We start from the raw sequence: 17,195 nt of genomic DNA on the forward strand, positions 1-17,195 counted from the left end.
AAGTCCCCTTCATTCATCTGCCTTTTTTTTGTCTCCGTTTTTTTTTTTTCACCAGATACAATCAGAGCTTGCTGCTACTGTGTGTGCGTGAGGGAACATTTCCCCTCTGGACTTGGATGTGTTGGGCGCCTCAAGCAAGCTAAACTGTCATGGAAACGTGCCATTGGAATGTTAATACTCACTGCAGTGTGCTGGTCTTGCAATGTTTTATCTAGTATGAAGAAATTTGCTCTACGGCTCCTCCAAATTAGGTTGACTTATGTCTTCGTGTAGTTTCATGTTGGAGAAGACCCGTGGCATGCTTCCTGGTGTAGGACCAGCAGGGGGTCCAATCAAGGACGTGAAATGTGGCAGCTGAGTTAAGGTCTGGCTTGGAGGGTAAGAGCTGCCGACAGCAGAGGACCATGTAGGACCTTGGGAAGCACAGCCCAGCCAGTTCTGCTTTGGCACGGAGACAGCCCCTGGTGAAAACTGAAGTTACTTTCCTCATCAAATAGGTGCTACTGAAGAATAAAATTAAAACAAAAAAATCTCACAGTGGAGGACATCATAATTACAAAGAAGAGATTTATTTTTATGGAAGAATTATTCAAGGATCATGAAACAGAAAATAAGCCTGCTTGACGATGTTGTTTGGAAACATTGGAAACATCAGTATTAATACAGCTAATTGTGGAAAATACAGAATTAGATAAGGTGCTCAATTTTAAGTCATATCAGTAGGGTCATCGGAGCAATTAGAAAACAGCAGAACTTAGGGTATTAAAATTGAAGAGGAAATACATTTTGTCTTTTTTTCTCTGAAGTACAAACCATGTGTGAAGCCCTCAGTGTCTCCCATAGCATGGAGTTGTGCATGTATTAAAAAAAAAAAGAGAAGCAAGGCTTGTGTGCTCTCATTAGAATTTAGCACTGACAAGGAGGTAAGTCAGCCTAAAGTATCTGCAGTGCAGACTGGTAGTGGCTGCAGAGTGGCTGCATGCATATTTTATGTACTGGTCCTCTCATTTTAGTAACCTATCAAATGTTAGCATAGCCGTTTTTGTGTCAGGATCCCATGCACCTGGTATGTGACTCTTCATCCTCACTGACAAAAAGTAACAGCACTTATCAGGCAGTAGTTCCCACGACTGTCAAAACCATGGGAATGCAAGCTGGGCTGTCCTGGGGAACCTCATTTTGAGACACCCTCACATTAAATTGAATCAGTCAGTGTTTCTGAAATTCCATATGCTCTACTTGCAAATTTTGTGGACTGAGAGAGTTCAATATGTAAGCTTTTGGAAAAAAAAAATCATTAAATCTTACTGTATATATACTGTACTCTCTCTCTATATATAGTACTATACTATATATATGCTGTATACTTACTGTACTATAAATATTTACCTATAAAAGTTGCTTTATCTATAGAAAATTAGGATCCAGATTCTTCATTTTCTTTGAACATAAAGTAAGAATGCCCTGCATAAACATCGTGTCTCTACACACACAGTGGTAGACTCTTGGTAGAGCACCATTGACATTAACAAAGCTACACCAATTTACATCAGCTGGGAATATGGTCCATAGGACCTAAGTTGCACTGGAAGATAATAATGATTTCTCTCTCAAGCATTGTTTTGTGAATTCAGCCATTAAAACATGGGAAGAAATCAACATCTCAATATTACATATTGAAATTTAAAATATTGTAAAAATAGCATGTTAAGCATATAATTTTAAACTTAATAGGATTGGCATTTGCTTGTACGGTGGTTAAGCAATTCAGATTCTGTGTAATACGGGTAGATCCACAGATTTCACGGTGTGTACCTATGTCCAGCCTGCCATCAGCACCAGGGTATTTGTGTATCACTTGTCCGTTCTGTCACATCGAGATTTCAGGCCGCGTGGTGCAGTTCTCATATATCTGAGAAGGTATTTTAGACTCCTACTGAAGCTAACAGGAATTCAGCCAGTTTATGGAAGGTAGGACTAGGCTTCAAACAGATCCTGGGACTCGAACTATTGCACTCTTTGTCTCAAAAGCAAGCTGGACACAAAGTCGAACTGAATGAGGAAACTTTCCCTCTTCATGTTCTTATTCTTTCACTTGGCACTGAGCATTTTTTAGAAAAAAGCCCATTTTCCTGTCTGCAGGCAGTTCCATTCATATGAGTGATGCTTTCATTTGCACCTTCTGGTTGAGAACTGCCTTCAGTCGTCTGAAAAAGAAATGAAATGTCAGTGAGGACACATGCACATCTTCTGTCGTGTCCATTTGATTTGGTTCCCACTAGAGAGCTCTGCCTCTTCTGCTCTTTTAGTGGAACAGCTTAGCTTTGAAAGAGATTGAACCGAATGTATAAGAGGAGGCTTGCACCCAAAATCTAGTATAATCTAGGTAGCAAATAATCCATAGGGTCTCTGCCTTAATTGCTACATTCCTACATAGCTGAGCTATTGCCTTCCTGCCCTTCACAGCATCACTGGAAAACTCACCAAGGGACAGCTCAGTGAGCTTTTCTATAACACAGTGGGTGCCGTGTGTTTTTAAGGGTGTGAGAAGTTATATATGATTTGTCCAAAGCCAGTGCTGCAACCTAAGAAGTCCTAACCTGGATGCATGTCAGCCATTCGTACTCAAAGAGCTATGGTGGAAATGAAATCCTTGGAACACCCTGAAAATTTGGACACCCTCCAGGCTGAATGCTTGCTTTAGAAGTCAAATCTCCATTGGTAGCACACCATACCTAAACTAGTAAAATTTTTGATTGCTGAGCTCACAATTTTTGTGCAGCCCAAAGTCTGGTTGGTCTTATTAGTACACAAGGCAGACAAGGCAAGGGGCTTGCCTGTAACACGTTTCTTGTGGTAGGTCTGTATTATGCACCTCTTTTTAGATTTGCCCCAGTAACATGATCCTCTCAGGTTTCTAGTAGCAGGTTGTATTCTGAGCTCAGCTTCAAGGCACAGAACCACTCACACCACAAAAATGAAGGTGTGCTCTACCAAAGTCATTTATACTTGCTTGGCCAAACACCTATCTAGATGAGTTAAAAAAAAAATAAATTCAAAACATACTTTTCTTTTACACTGTGCATTTGTAGATGCATCATTTTCTGTCTTCATTCCATTTGCCTCTTCCATTTCTAAAAAAAAAAGTAATAAAATAATTAAATTAAAAATAACTGTGGTGAGTAAGCATAGTCAGTTTAACAGCTGGCTGAAGTAAAAATACCTAACCAGTGATTCCTCTGGGCATTTACCACACAGAAGACTAACTGAAGAATGATGAATACTTCCTAAAATATTTTTCAGAGGCAATGTGATTAATTTATCAGGTCTGTGTAGCTTTGGGGTGTTCAGAGAAAAGAACAAAATTAGGATCCTGACAGTAGCACGGGGGTTCAGACAGGCCTTTCAGAGCTGAATTCTGCCTTTGTCCAGCACATTCATGCTGTTCTAACTCCAATTGTTACAGTCTCAGGAGATGGAAGCATTCAGTGTAGAAGTGGCTTGGTCCTTACACCAGTAGTACACCCGACATTATTTTGCCCTGGATTAGTCCCCAGATAGAAGATAAAAAGAGCTTGAAAACCCTTCAGGCTAAATTTGAGTGGGACAATCATGTTCCAGTAAGACAGTATTTAAAAAAAAAAAAAAAAAAAAACAAGGTACAGAGCATTATGGAAAGTTTCAAAGTGTTTCAGCAGTGTCTTTCAGGGCTGTGGTGAATTAATTTATTTGCTCTGTAACATATAGCATGTGCGAGCAGAAATGAGTAATAACAATCCGTGAGAGAAAGAATCAATGACACGATTCTGCTTAAAAAGTTTCAACAAAATATAGATGGGGGCTTTTTATTTATTTATAATAATTGGCATTAAGAACAATGCGTTGGACAGGTGGTAAGAAATGTAACTGATTACTTTCCCTTGCATATAATGGCCTAGATTATAGTATTGTGGTTGGTATTTCTAACGGGGCATCTGGAAATGAACGAAGAGGAGAATATCTAAAGCTGACGTACCTGTGAGAAGTGCATCCATTGTCTCCACGACATGTTTTGCATCCTCCATACTGAAACACATCGGTGGTTTAAATTTTAGTACGTTTCTGTGAGGTCCGTCTGCACTAAGAAGTATCTGATGCTCTTTCAGCCTGTGGAAAGAGGAAACATCTGTATTGGACGCAAGTACAAAACTATATTTTTGATTTTGAAACTTTTCTTTTTCAAGTACTATGTTATCAAAAGCTACACAAGTTTAAACCGAAATTAATGATTAACTGCTAGGGAATTTTAGGAGGGTTTGATCACTGCACATAGTCATTAAAAACATTTACTTGTAAATAAGGTGGAGGGCTTCAGCCGTGGCTGGTGTTCGCATTTGTTGATCTTTCACCAGATCCACTCCAACAAACAAGCCAACACCCCTGGAGTAGAGAAATAAAAATACAGGTGAATGCAATCCAGCGTCAGTACTGCAAGCCTTCTGCTGCAAATGCAAGAACTGTTTCTAACAAGTGCGGTTCCCTTCCCAGGGAAGGTGTGTCTGGATAAATAAATTTAGCTGGCTCACTAAGGTTACATGGCCAGTTAAATAGTTTAATAAATTCCAAATTTGTTAAATTATCATCTATATAGCTTAATGAATTCTATTATTTAGAAATAGAATAATTTCTAAATAATAGAATATTTTTCTTCTTCTCTTATCCTGCAAACCTGAAGCCAAATAACAAAAAACCAAGGACAACAACAAAAAAAACCCCTACAACCCAAACCCTCCACAAACACCTGAAGGTAGTTATCATGGTAGTAACAGGAGATGAGGAAATCCCACACTAACATCTCCAGATGAAATGTCCCAGAGATTTGAACAAGGTCTGCATCGTCCCAGCCCTGTGCTGACAACCAGGCACATGGATGCCTCTTTCCCCTGCTCTCTCCCTGAGCTTTTCTAGAGGCTACACTTAGACCTAACTAATCAGACGGGTAGAGAACTTTTTAAAAAAATTTGTTGCCTTACAATACCGGCATTGGATAGTCCATTACAAAAAAAAAAAAAAAAAAAAAAAAAAAAAAAAAAAGGTGTAGCATGAGCATGTATTTTTGTTTCACCCTGCCACCCCCCCCACACTTGTTGATTTTTCTAGCAATTATTTTTCTTCTCTGAAACATTGCTGTAAGGCACCCACCTGATATCTCCCACTAAGGGATGTTTCTTCTTTTGCTCAGCCAGCAACTCCAGGAGGTAACTTCCTACACGTGTAGCATTTCCTTGGAGATCTTCTTTTTCTATTACTTCTAGCACAGCCAAACCAATAGCACAAGACACTGGATTTCCTCCAAACTGATAGTAAAGACAAACAGAACAACAAAGCCCATCAGAAACATTCATCTGTGTCCATCCATGCAGTTTCCACTTGCCTTCTCCTGCTTGGCATGTTGTGAGGACAGCTTGCAGAGGTGGGGGTGTTGTGCAGCACCATTCCCCCCACTTTGGGCAGGGTACGAGGCCCAAGGGAGGGGCTCCCTCCTTCTCTGCTTTGGGTTTCAGGAATTTGAAGATTTCATGGCTCAAGCTGCTCTCGTGGTTTGCTGATCGTATGTGTGGGCAAAATGCTCCTGTGGAGAGCAGTGGGTGATCTGGTAACTCTCGAGCCTGAGGGTATGAACTCCATTGAAAGCGGGAGGATTCAGGGTAGCTGGGAAGAAGGTTCAGTCACCGGAGCAGAAGGAGGACTCAAAACCAAGAATAAAGCTGCTCCTCTGTGGCATGCACACAGCTCAGGTATTTCCTGGCAAAGGGTCACTGTTTTTTTAGATGACAACTGCAGAGCAAGGTCTGCCAGGGCATCAGCCCCACCAGCGCAGAGCCTGACCTAGAGAACGAAATTTTACATGGTCAGCATTTCAGGAAGGTGGGTGGGGAGGGGAAAAGAGAGAGAGAGAAGTAAGGAAGAATTTATCTGTATGGATGTGAGCTGAGATCCCAGAAAGCTAGTGCTGCTGGTCCATATTAAGATATGCCACTTGGTACAGAGCATATTTCAAAGCCTCGCCACTTGCTTTTAGATATCAGACTGTGACTGACTTGAGCTCTTAGTAATGTGATGCAGTGATGGGTGCAGATGTTAGCTGAATCACCTGAACAACTTGTAACTGCTAAATGTAGACCAAAAGAAAAAAAAAAAAAAAAGGCACACCTTCACCTACAAACTTACTGTATTGAAATACTCCAGTCCAGAGGCACCAAAACTTTCAGCAATTTCCCTTGTTGTAACCACACAAGACATAGGGTGGCCATTACCAATGGGCTTCCCCATGGTGACAATGTCAGGCACAAAGTCTTCGCCTTGCAGCTGGAATGCCCAAAAATGCTTCCCAATTCTGCCAAAGCCAACCTGGACCTCATCAGCTATGAACACACCACCTGCCGCATGCACGTACCTGAAAAATAGAATGGCTTGAATGGTGTGATGCAGTACATGTCTCGGGTAGGCAGTCTGGGACAAGGGAGTTTATATTACAGAAATTCTCCAGTGTGAGACCACGTTAGGAAAATAAACTAATAATGCGGCTGCTGAAACACAGCTATAGCTATTCAATTGATAAAATTTTTAGGTTGATAAACGTTAAGAAATCTGATATTATAATGCAATATGGGGCACTGTAATGGTACCACAGGGTTATATCTATGGTGGTTCAACTTCATCTTCCATCAAATTTATGGCCTGGGGATTAAAGATAGAAAAGGAAAGACAATTATCCAGCTAAAACCAATTTGTCAGCTGACGTTCCATAAAAAAACCCAGAAGTGGAATCATACTCTTCAAAAAGTAGAAAGGAACAACAGATAGCCAAGAGCAAGAGAGGGTGATAGCGGAATTGGGTGGATAAGCCTACAGTGAAAAAACCTGTTTCTTTGGTTAGTTTTCCAGCTATGCCCCTTTGAAGTGATGTACATACTCTGCCACTTTCTGGAAGTAGCCCACAGGTGGAATTATTTGGCCTCCACAGCTCTGCATGGATTCGGCTATGAAGGCAGCAATCTACAAAAAACAAACTCAGGTAAGAGCTGTGTTCAGGCCTTTGCACAAATATCTAACAGTCTAGAAATAAATGTTTAAATGTGTGCCTTAATTTAATCACACAATGGGTTGGACAGCTGAGGGCTCTTAAGAACAGCTATGGCTAGAGAATTTATTCATTTTGTAGTCTGGAGTGCCCAAATTTGCAGTAGCCAGGGCCAACTTTGCAGCCTGATGGGAATAGAAGGACCTCTGTTAAGCCACAGTCCTGCAGCTGCTCAAGTGGAAGACACTTACTGGTGTCACTGGACATTGGATGAGGCTCCTGGGAGCTCTGTAGATTTATTTACAAATTTCAATTTACAGGAGACACACAACAGTGTTGGCCATTTTCCCCAAGAGGTTAATGAAACTTCCTTAATGCCAAGGCTCTCCAGTAACGCATGAAATGTGGTAATCAGCTTTTTTGTTCAACCTTGAACACCAGGTAGAGGTGGGTAGAAGCTGAACTGTAAGATGACCTGAGGCTACACTTTGGGCACCCCTGCCTAGTACAAATAACTACACAAGTAAAAAGTCAGCATGAGGCACTTGACAAAAGAGGAGAAAAATTCTACAGGTGAAATAATTCCAGTTGCTAGGAATGAAAAAGAAAGTTATTTCAAGTCAGGAAGGGTAAGAGCAGTGGATCAGATACACTGGAACATCAAAATTCATTTCTTGTCAACAGCAGAGGTCTATGCAGCAGAGATACGATATTACCCCAAAGTCTCAGCACAAGTCTGCTATTAAACGGATTGCATCCCCACACCACTTGTGAACCCCTCCCTGAGCAGCAAGAGGTCTCTCTGGGCTGGTGCAGTCTTCCTGGAAACAAGGCCGAGCAGTAACGTGTAAAGAACCGTACACTAGATTTGAAGAGGCATGCTACGGCCAAGAGTACGAAGCTTCCCATAGCATGTGAGGCTTAGCCTTTAGCACAACTTGTCCTGCCACAGGTCTATGTCACCAAAACCTAAGAAATATGCAAAAGAAAGGAAACAAGGGAAGAAAAAAACAAAACTATCCGTTAGTAGAGAATAAAAAAAATGTTTATGAAGAAACTAAAAGAAGAGTGACGTAAGTCCATTGGACTAGAGGGGAACATGTTCCAATCTCCACAGAAGTCTTCTGTGACTTCAGTGGGCTTTGGATCAAGCCCTACATGTCCCAAAATGCTAATGCCATCATACAAAACGTTAACGCACATTTCAAGTAAACCTGTTCAGAAATTATGTGTTTTTATCAAGGTCATATTGCACATGATTGAAAGGTTCATCTTTTTGGATGACTCCAAAGTTATCTTAAGCTGCTAGACTCAGAAATGTTCCAAAATTTGATCTAACATATTTGCTTCATGTCTTGGAAACTTTTATATATCCTTGCTAGAATTCATGATGTGGTTTCTCAGCTGACCTCAAAGCTTGCCCTAAAATATTTACATTCTACTGAGTCAATGCATAAAATAGGGAATTAAACAACTTTGCTTGTATCTGCTTATTTACAACTGTAGTATTGATCCTTTCATTGATGCCTAGAAAAACTATGATAAGAGCATCAGGCAGAAAAATGGCCCATTTTGAACACAGAAGGGCAGGGGGAAGCAAGGGCAACTGAGTAGAAAATCATGTCCTTAGTTTCCCATTTCATGCCCTCATGCCACACTTAATAGATGAAGCCTTGGCATTTCTAGAGCACAAAACACATACCTTGCGTCCATTCTTCTGTGTTTCTTCAATGATCTTTTTCACCTCTTCAGCATAAGCGCTTGCTGGATCTGGGTGGTCTTCCCTATATTTCCCTCTGTAGATATCTGGAGAAGGAGCCTGAAAAGACCAAGTTGGTTTTTGGTGTTTGTTTGTTTTTTAAAGCAGATCCTCCTATGAAACGTTTACTTTCTTTTCTATCGCTCTGCATTTTTGTCTTTCAGGACAACGAGATAATAGGAGTTAGCACTGCCTGAATTTCTGCATGGAATTGCAAAAATACTTATGGGAACTTAATTCAGCCCTGAGACGTGTTTAACATTAACGGACATAACTGTCACATCATCTATCTCATCCAGCTTTGACGACCATCCCTCCTCTTCCCCAAGACACAATACTGTGTCCTCATCCATCATCTTATTTCAAATTCTTGCAGAAAGATCCACTTCTGCAACTGGAGAATGGGGTTTTCCAGTCTGTCTCTTCCCTTCCAGCGTTTCAGTTGTGGTACGAATCTGTATGACCTTCAAGCCTCTACAAATGATGCTGGAAGGGGTTCAACAAACAAGGGAAAGGAAGCAGTATAAAAAGGTGGATACTACTTCAGTAGCATGGTCTAGATGGGAAAGACTTGCTTGGTGTACGTATCCAGGCTGAGAATGATTTTTGTCTCTAAGATACACAAGTTCAGGCTGCAAATCAAACAGCATCCCACTCAGGTGGACGCCCATGAGCTCCGTACCCAGATCTGTGTGAACTTGTGGGGTCTGCCTTTCCAGTTTTTGGAAAGAGACTCAAAAGTCCTGCATTTCTTTAGCCAAACCAACACAACAGATACTGGCTAATTTCTTCAAACTGTGTAACTATACAGTGCAGTGACTCAGGAAACTTGCAACACTACGAAGGAAATCAGCTTCACAGCTGAATACTCTCTTAGAAATCCAAAAGCAAACAATTTTGCTGTATTTAATCCACTGAAAAACAGCCAAGTGTATGTACTCTAGTGTCAGCAAAACAGAATGAAAGTGTATTTATACCAGAAGTGGGTAATTCAGTATGCTGCATAACAGGCGCAAAAATGACAAAAAGGAAAAAACCCACACTTACCACATGCACAAACTCCTTCTGGCTGTCCTTTCCCAGCTCATTAAATTTATAGGGACTGATGTCAATCACAGATGTAACGTGGCCATGGTAAGCACTGCATGAGTGTTAAATATTGAAGTCACTTTTCATCAAACATATACAAGAGCTGAATTTACAACAGTGCCCATAAGTAATCTAGAATAAGTGACTGTATCTGCAACACAGTAGCACTGTTTGTGAAGGAACCTTGATTTAATTTACTCAGTCTCTCTCTCGAAAGCAATAAGAAATTGCGGTTGACTTTAATTCACTAGAACGACTGGAACCAGGAGGTTTTTTTCCTGCATAAAATCAAGTGCCAGGATGGGAACAGACCGAGACGATGTTCCCTGGACTGCACTACTTCTAAGGTGGCTGCCCAGCAGCCTTCTCTACCACCTGAAGCGTGGGTCCACCTCCCACGTTTCCAGCCTGTGGGCCCCACTCTGGCCAACCCAAGCTTTGCAAGCGAGACCCCAACACCATTGCAAAGGCTCTCAAGACCGTGCATTGCATCGGAAGGTGGGATCTCCTGCAGCAGCAGCACACTGCTACCTGCCCTGAAGGCCCTACAGGCCAGACTGTTTGGCAGAAGCCACTTTCGGGATAAGGATGAATATTGTTTGAATATAAAAGCTTTATATTCCAGTATACTACAGCTGGTTACTACTGAGGCCAATTTGATTTAGAAATGAGGAAACAGCCTTTTGAACCTAAAGCATCTGGCAGCTTCATTCAGGGAATAAACACTTTTGTTCAGCCATAAACTTGACGTGAAGGGAACCTCAAACCAAATCAAAGACATGTCATAATCTCATAGTAGCACACACATAGGGCAGAGAGGATGTTTTTGCACTCCCTCCTCTTCTTTACACCTTTCCACTAGCCAGTCAACAAAATCTGCCGATGGACACAAAGACAGGACAGAAAGCCCACCCTGACAGGGACAGCAGGTATGGCAAAAACCTGTGGAGCCTTGGGACCTGTGCAAAGAAATAGCTTGTGGTGTTCAGGAAGAGGAGATGTTGCAGTGAAACAGTGACAGAGCCAGCTCCATCCCCAGCCCCTCCTGATGGAAGCTACTCTCGGTGGTGCCAAATCGTGGCCACGTGAGTAAAGTCAAGGAGGGCTATCAGGGATCTGAGCACAGCTGAGTCAAACCAGCTTTGTGCTGTTCAGCTAGAGACACATGCTCTTGCAGTTGCTCTGGCTGGACTTTCTGATCACGATCTGAGAAGATCCAGGCCTACAGCAGCACAACCAACCCTACAGCTGCATCTAGGACAGGGAAACCAGGAGGGGTGGTCAGCTCTCTTCCCCACAGCCGATGGCCTCTCAGTGCCTCCTGCTTTTGGAGCTGCTAGGTTTTGTGTGCATACTCGTGCCCACCAGAGGAGACCTGAGCACTGGTGCAGCACCAGCACAGAGCTACAAGATCTTTCTTCTCGACCACCGAATATTTATTCGTACCAAAAAAATGTGTCCACCAGAGCGTTACAAACAGAAAGCCCTTTTCCACTCACTGATGTTTCAAACCAACATTCAAGTCTCTGGCCTGAATTGCTTTGGGACTCTGGGTGGGAAATGCCCTGTAACAGGTGATAGACCTTCTGGGGTGACTGACAAGCTTATTTTTCAGAGATCATCTAAACTTGCATAGCAAAAGAGATTTCCTAACCTGTTCTAGTATGAAAGTAACAAAGCTTTTCTTTCAGCAGGCAGTGGAGTGAAAACAGCAGGGGGTTGCTACAAAACTGCTTCTGAGGTAATGGCAAGAGTTGCTGGCTGTGTCCACACGAGCTGCTTGCTATATGTACTTACTTTTCAAGGGTGATCACATCTTGGTGCCCATGGTACCGCCGAGCCAGTCGTAAAGCAAGATCATTGGCTTCAGACCTGCATAATAACAGACACAGCCTCAAAATAATGAGCAAGCACTTCCAATTAAAATTGTATTCTAACGCAGAAGGGGAGTCACAGGACTAGTGGATATAATAAATCAACACAGCAGGCTCTGTTCCTGTACAGATTACAATGCTAAGGTTGAGGCTGCAAATGCCATGTAAAAGGGCAAAGAAAAAAAACAGCTCTTTGTATAAATAGCAAACAAAGAGATGCTTTCTTTCCCCTCCCGCAGTTTGCTTGTAGACATTTACCTCCTCTTGGTACAGACGAGGTTGCTTTGCAGCTGAGAGGACAACGCAGCCACGAACCCTGGAAAAGCAGCGGCACGCCGGCCGTGTTTGCCGCCCTCCACAACGGCTCCATCCCCCAGTGCTTGCATCGCCAGGCAGCAGAGATCTCAAATCTGCTCCCAGGACGCAGACCCGAACTTCCAGCCTGACCTTTGGCAGCCCCTCTGCTCACAAGTCCCTGCAGATTGTCTGTTCTGGCAACGCAAGTGATCACAGACTAAATAGACCAGCTAAAGAAGTCTGCTCATTTCCAAGGTCATATGCCAATATAGGCATAGCGTTCACCAATCTGTACATAACGTTCACCAATTCGCAGTCTAATCTGCTCTTCTTGGGTTTTTTTGTTTGTTTCCCCCTCCACCCCACCCTGGTTTTTTTGCATGGCATTCAGCAGACCAGTTTTATTTTTTGGCTCTCTCGCATTGAGCCATCACACTAAATACGATAGCTGCAAATAGGAAGGATCCTTTGATGGGTATTAGAAATATTTTTGCTGCTTTTTACTAAGTCTTACTTAGTAAGTTTTGGACCAAGCTGTCCTGAGTGTCCATATCAAATAGGAGCAAAACAGTCACAACGGAAAAAAATAAATATTCAGACATACCCAGAGTTAACAAAATAGCAAACAGAGAGTTTCTCGGGCAGGGTGGCTGTAAGACGCTGTGCGTACTGAACAAGGTTGTCATGCAGGAACCGTGAATTTGTATTGAGCAGTTCCATCTGCTTTGTCGCAGCCTTTATCACGTATGGATGACTGTGGCCAACTAAAGAAGAAATTATTTTGTTATTACTAGCAAGCAGTCAGTTATTGAACCACACGAGGACATTCAGAGAAGCACAGTGAACATCATCACTTGGAAGAAGTGTGTTCTGATCCTTATTAGAAATGAAGGAATAGGAGCAGTCTTACAAGTTAAACCGCTTACCATGTGCAACGTTGTTGATACAGTCTAAGTATTTTTCTCCTTTCTCATCAAACATATATTGGCCCTGAGCCCGCACTATCTTCAGAGGGTCCTTGGCAAAGAAAACTTTGCAGGAAGGCCTAAAAGAAAATAATTATAAAATAACACCATTTTCATTTTCTCAGTTGTTCCCGCTCTGAGTTTTAGAGGGGTTGATCTTTTGCAGCTCTGGAGAGAAGTGCCTCCCTCTGCAAAGAGCTTGTGAATAGTTCAGATGGTGGTAGAACAGGGATCTTGCTGAAACTAAAAACGGCCGCCGCGGCCTTCCCCAGGCTCAGTGGGAACAGAAGTAGGTCTTTAATAAGGGCATTTTCAAAGCACGACTCTGTTTGCAAGCAGTTTCACAGGAGCACAGTGACTGCAAGTCATTCCAGGTCCTTATATGTCCTGCTTGCGTTTCTAGGCTTTGGCTCTGTTTGTTTACATGCCTTATGAACATGTACGGCCAATTAACTCACTGGGAATATAACAAAGATGTTAAGAACTGTTTTATACTACAGCCAAAAATTCATTACGCAGTGGATGACTGTATTATATAGAGGTCACATTGAAGAATAAAACACTAATGCTTTGCAGGCTTTATTTTGAGAGGTGCCAAGCAGGTCCTAAAAGTCTCAGTATCTCATCCTGTCTGCTTTCAATAAAATCTTTAAAAGTGGCTTTTTGTAAGCACCTAGATTGCTTCCAGCAAAACTCAGACTCCTTGTAAATCATGCAAAGTACTCTTTAAACACTTTTTTTTTTCTTTCCTGTTCCCCTTCTTGGTGAACATGCCAGCTATATAATTGTGCTGAATGATGTTACTGAACAGAGGAAAAGTCTTCTGAAATGTTTATATGGCCTCAGAAAAACACAATCATTTCCAGGTAACTCAGAGATACATCCCTATTGTCAGGTATATTTAAATTATGATCTTGTAAACCTCAAAATTCAGTCATAGAAGGTGAAGTCATGTAGTTTATCACACTTTCTAGCTCCTTTGTATAGATCTTTTCTGACACCTTCGGCTACTCCTCTGGCACACTTTAAAATCAGTGCACATCATCATTATCATTGGCCATTTCTTGACTACAGTTTTTTTCTTCTATTAGGTGTCAGTCATTTCTGTGAAAGTTTCTTTTTGTTCACCCAACACGGCCCAATCCTTTAATCCTTGCACAGGCAAGAGCCCCTTAAGACTGAACTGACCCCCTAAGAGAAGTTTTTGCACTCACTTCAAGAGGCCATGATTTTTTTTAATCTTTAGTGAACTTTCTCCACATTCCACACATTTAGGATGCAATTAGCAAATAGCCAGTGCTAGTTTTAACAATCTGGACTTATTTTTCATTTGGCGACACCTATTTATGAAGGAGAAAATATGTAACATCGCAATACAGCGGGATCGGGTAGGTGCACAGCCAGGACTACTGCTCAGGTCACAGCTGCCGGCAGCCTTCCTGCATTTCTCCCCGTTACACTCAGCTTAAGAAATCTTCTCGGCCCCATTTAACAGAGACGTCTGGTTTTTTTCAGGAGCGTGCATTTTATTTTGGCAAACTGAAGGGCTGCCCAGCGCTGTGACCCCCCGCTCAGCGCCCGGCGGGTCCGGCCGGGCGCTGCCACCGCCGGGGCGGCCGCTGCAGCCGCCGGACACATTTCTCTTTCTCTTCCTCCTCCTCCTCCTCCTCCCCGCTCCCGGCCCCGCTGCCGCCCCTACCCGATGTGCTTCCTCCGCAGGGCGAGGGTCTCGGCTTTGCTGTACCGCTGCTCCATCCCGCCGGCACAGCCCGGCTTGTCCCGGCGCTCCCCGCCTCTTATGCCAGCGCAAACCCCTCCTCCCGCCGCCTCCCGCCCCCGCCGGGACCGCCCGGCCGCACATCCCGGCGGTTTGCCTTTGGGCGACTCGTGTTTAGCCCAGGCTCAGTTACCCCCACGCCTCTGAGTTTTTCTAATATCGCAAACTCGTAAAACAGCCGACTCGCTGGGTAGGAGTGGCGAGTGCGCCATGGCTGTGCTTGCTCGCCTGGTGTCCGTCGGTCTGTTGGTCAAGGCACTTTGCTACAGACATCCTCGTGGGGGGCAGCGAGAGGTTGATTTAACCAAAACTAGAGTCATAATTCAAGGGCATTCACAGCTCCTCGTTCTCCAGACTCTGTTTTTAAGTGTATGCTGAGAAATGTCTATGTCTGTCAAAGTCAGTATTCATATTTCTTGTAAAGCAGGGCGAATTAGTAAAAAATACGACTTTGCTATGGTTTTATAAACGTAAGTATAATAGGTCTCCAGCCCCAGTGCTCTGATACATTGGTACATCCTATTTCAGCGTAAGCAGGACCCAAGTATAACTAGTCGTATGATCTCTTTCTAACCACAGCGCCAATACAGAAGTGATTTGCCTTAACGTGGCATTTCCTCATGGTTACCCTTGATAACCATTTAGTGGACCTCAAAGCCCATAAGAAAAGGAGGGGACATTTTCATGGGGAGGAATGGCAGAATTCATGTTTGAACACAGCAAGCGAAGCTGCTCTGGAGCACCTCAGCTTTATGTCCTCCCTGCCAGGGACGCGGCCTCTCCGCTCCTGGAGGCTGCTCCTGGAGCTGCCTGGGCAGGCAGCAGCAAACCCTGCGCCCACGTCCCTGCTGCCCCAGCCGCAGCTCGTCTGTGCCACCTGCAGTGCTGTGCTTGGAAGAGTTTTCAGAGAGCATATGTAAAGCTGTATAATTTCCTTTGCTAATGATACTTGTCTTTTCTAGCTCAGCATCCGGTAAGTCATTCCAAATTTTGCAGATGAAGAAATACACCTCCTGATTTTGATACTTTTTTATATCTCTGCCAGCAAGCCACCTTTCTGCCTCTCTAATCAAACATTTCTTTTCCTACAGGCATTTTCTTGAGCTTCTTCACACTGTTAATTTTGAAGCTCTGCAGCTTTCACATTCCAGCATTCCTACTCCATCGGAAACCTTGCATCACCAACCAACAAAACAGCCGTGTAATAGAAGTGGTGGGAAGCACCAGCAGCTACACCTCTACATCCCAGCAGAGACAGCAGCTGCCTCTCTTCAGTGCCTTGACCAGGCAGAAGGAGGTAAGACTTAAAAAATATGAGAGAGTCGTCAAAGCTGCCCGCTAGGGCAGTATTGTATGAGTAGAGATTTGTTGGTGATTCTCGAGAATAGCCATTTCGATCTGTTAACATCCAAACGGAGCCTTGGCAAGAGCCTGTCAGCAGTGCTGTCTGCATTGCTTTTCCGTTTTGCCCACGTCTCTGAAAGCTGGGGAACAACACGTAGCACAGGGTAGATGTAGTTCAAGTTGTACACATTATATGCTAGACCTCACTGCAATCCCTTTGTAACAGTAACGTGAAAAGCGGCTGGAACACACTGTTTTGACGTTATCAGCAAGATCAAGCCTGCCCACTCTCATATGTAGAGCAGAGAAGGTCTCTTCTCTTAAATTAGCAGAGGGAGACTCTGCCTGAGACACAGGGCTTTCCAGCACCATGTCACTTGGTTTTTTAGACCTCTCCCACTTGCCCTCATAATGCTGTGGAGTAAATACCAGCAGCTATTTCTCCATAATGTAGAGATTATTAAAAAGTAGTATATATATACTTTTTTTCTTAAGGAAAACACACACAGACAAAAAACCGCAAACCAAAAAAACCTGAACAAAGTATATTGTTTTCTCCATCCTGCTCTGTTTGCTTTCGGAATATTTTAACTGATTTTTTTCTGCACTTGTTTAAGGACTTTGTCCTGGCAGGGTACCAGCAATCAGCAGCCTGGCTCCCTGTATGAGTCATGAAAAGGGGTAAATATTTCTAAGAGCTATTCAATGTTTCCAGCCTTTGTCCCACTATTTAACTATTTGATGAGTTATTGCACCTCTGAAAAACAACGTATTGCTAGGGCATCCGGAGAAGCAAACCCCTTATAGATAGTCAGTGGAAAATGATCTGCAGTGAAGATCTGTTTCAGTACAGAAAGGTACAGACAGATTAACGGTACCCGCCTGCACCTCTGCAGGGAGAGCCAGCTGCTTGGGATTTAGTCTCAAAGTGGAACAGAGTTGCCTGTGAGTTGACGTGATGATCGGTCCATCCGGCCCCGGAATCAATCAAGCGCAGGTTGTGCTAATTGGGTACAAATAGGCCAAG

At 43.1% G+C, this 17,195-nt stretch overlaps 1 protein-coding gene across 1 annotated transcript; it reads right to left on the bottom strand.

The window, feature by feature from the left end:
* Nucleotides 1–550: 550 nt before the first annotated feature.
* On the bottom strand, nt 551–14,827 carry ETNPPL (ethanolamine-phosphate phospho-lyase). The gene is made up of 13 exons (XM_065633381.1): nt 14,747–14,827; nt 13,009–13,127; nt 12,687–12,846; nt 11,709–11,783; nt 9,870–9,963; nt 8,766–8,882; nt 6,956–7,038; nt 6,211–6,436; nt 5,182–5,336; nt 4,330–4,419; nt 4,016–4,146; nt 3,067–3,134; nt 551–2,207 (listed from the first exon to the last, which is right to left on the bottom strand). The coding sequence occupies exons 1-13, from the start codon at nt 14,800–14,802 to the stop codon at nt 2,076–2,078; spliced, it is 1,506 nt and encodes a 501-aa protein (XP_065489453.1). The 5' UTR covers nt 14,803–14,827; the 3' UTR covers nt 551–2,075.
* Nucleotides 14,828–17,195: the final 2,368 nt, after the last annotated feature.

Source organism: Caloenas nicobarica, chromosome 4 (genome assembly GCF_036013445.1).
Source record: "Caloenas nicobarica isolate bCalNic1 chromosome 4, bCalNic1.hap1, whole genome shotgun sequence".
Taxonomy (NCBI): Eukaryota; Metazoa; Chordata; class Aves; order Columbiformes; family Columbidae; genus Caloenas; species Caloenas nicobarica.

Coding starts and splice junctions, on each gene's coding strand:
- ETNPPL (XM_065633381.1), bottom strand. CDS start 14,802: ATGGAGCAGCGGTACAGCAAAGCCGAGACCCTCGCCCTGCGGAGGAAG. Junction 4,147..4,329: donor GCCCTCCACCTTATTTACAA/GTAAATGTTTTT, acceptor CTCTTTCCACAG/GCTGAAAGAGCATCAGATAC. Junction 2,208..3,066: donor ATGCACAGTGTAAAAGAAAA/GTATGTTTTGAA, acceptor TTTCTTTTTCAG/ACGACTGAAGGCAGTTCTCA.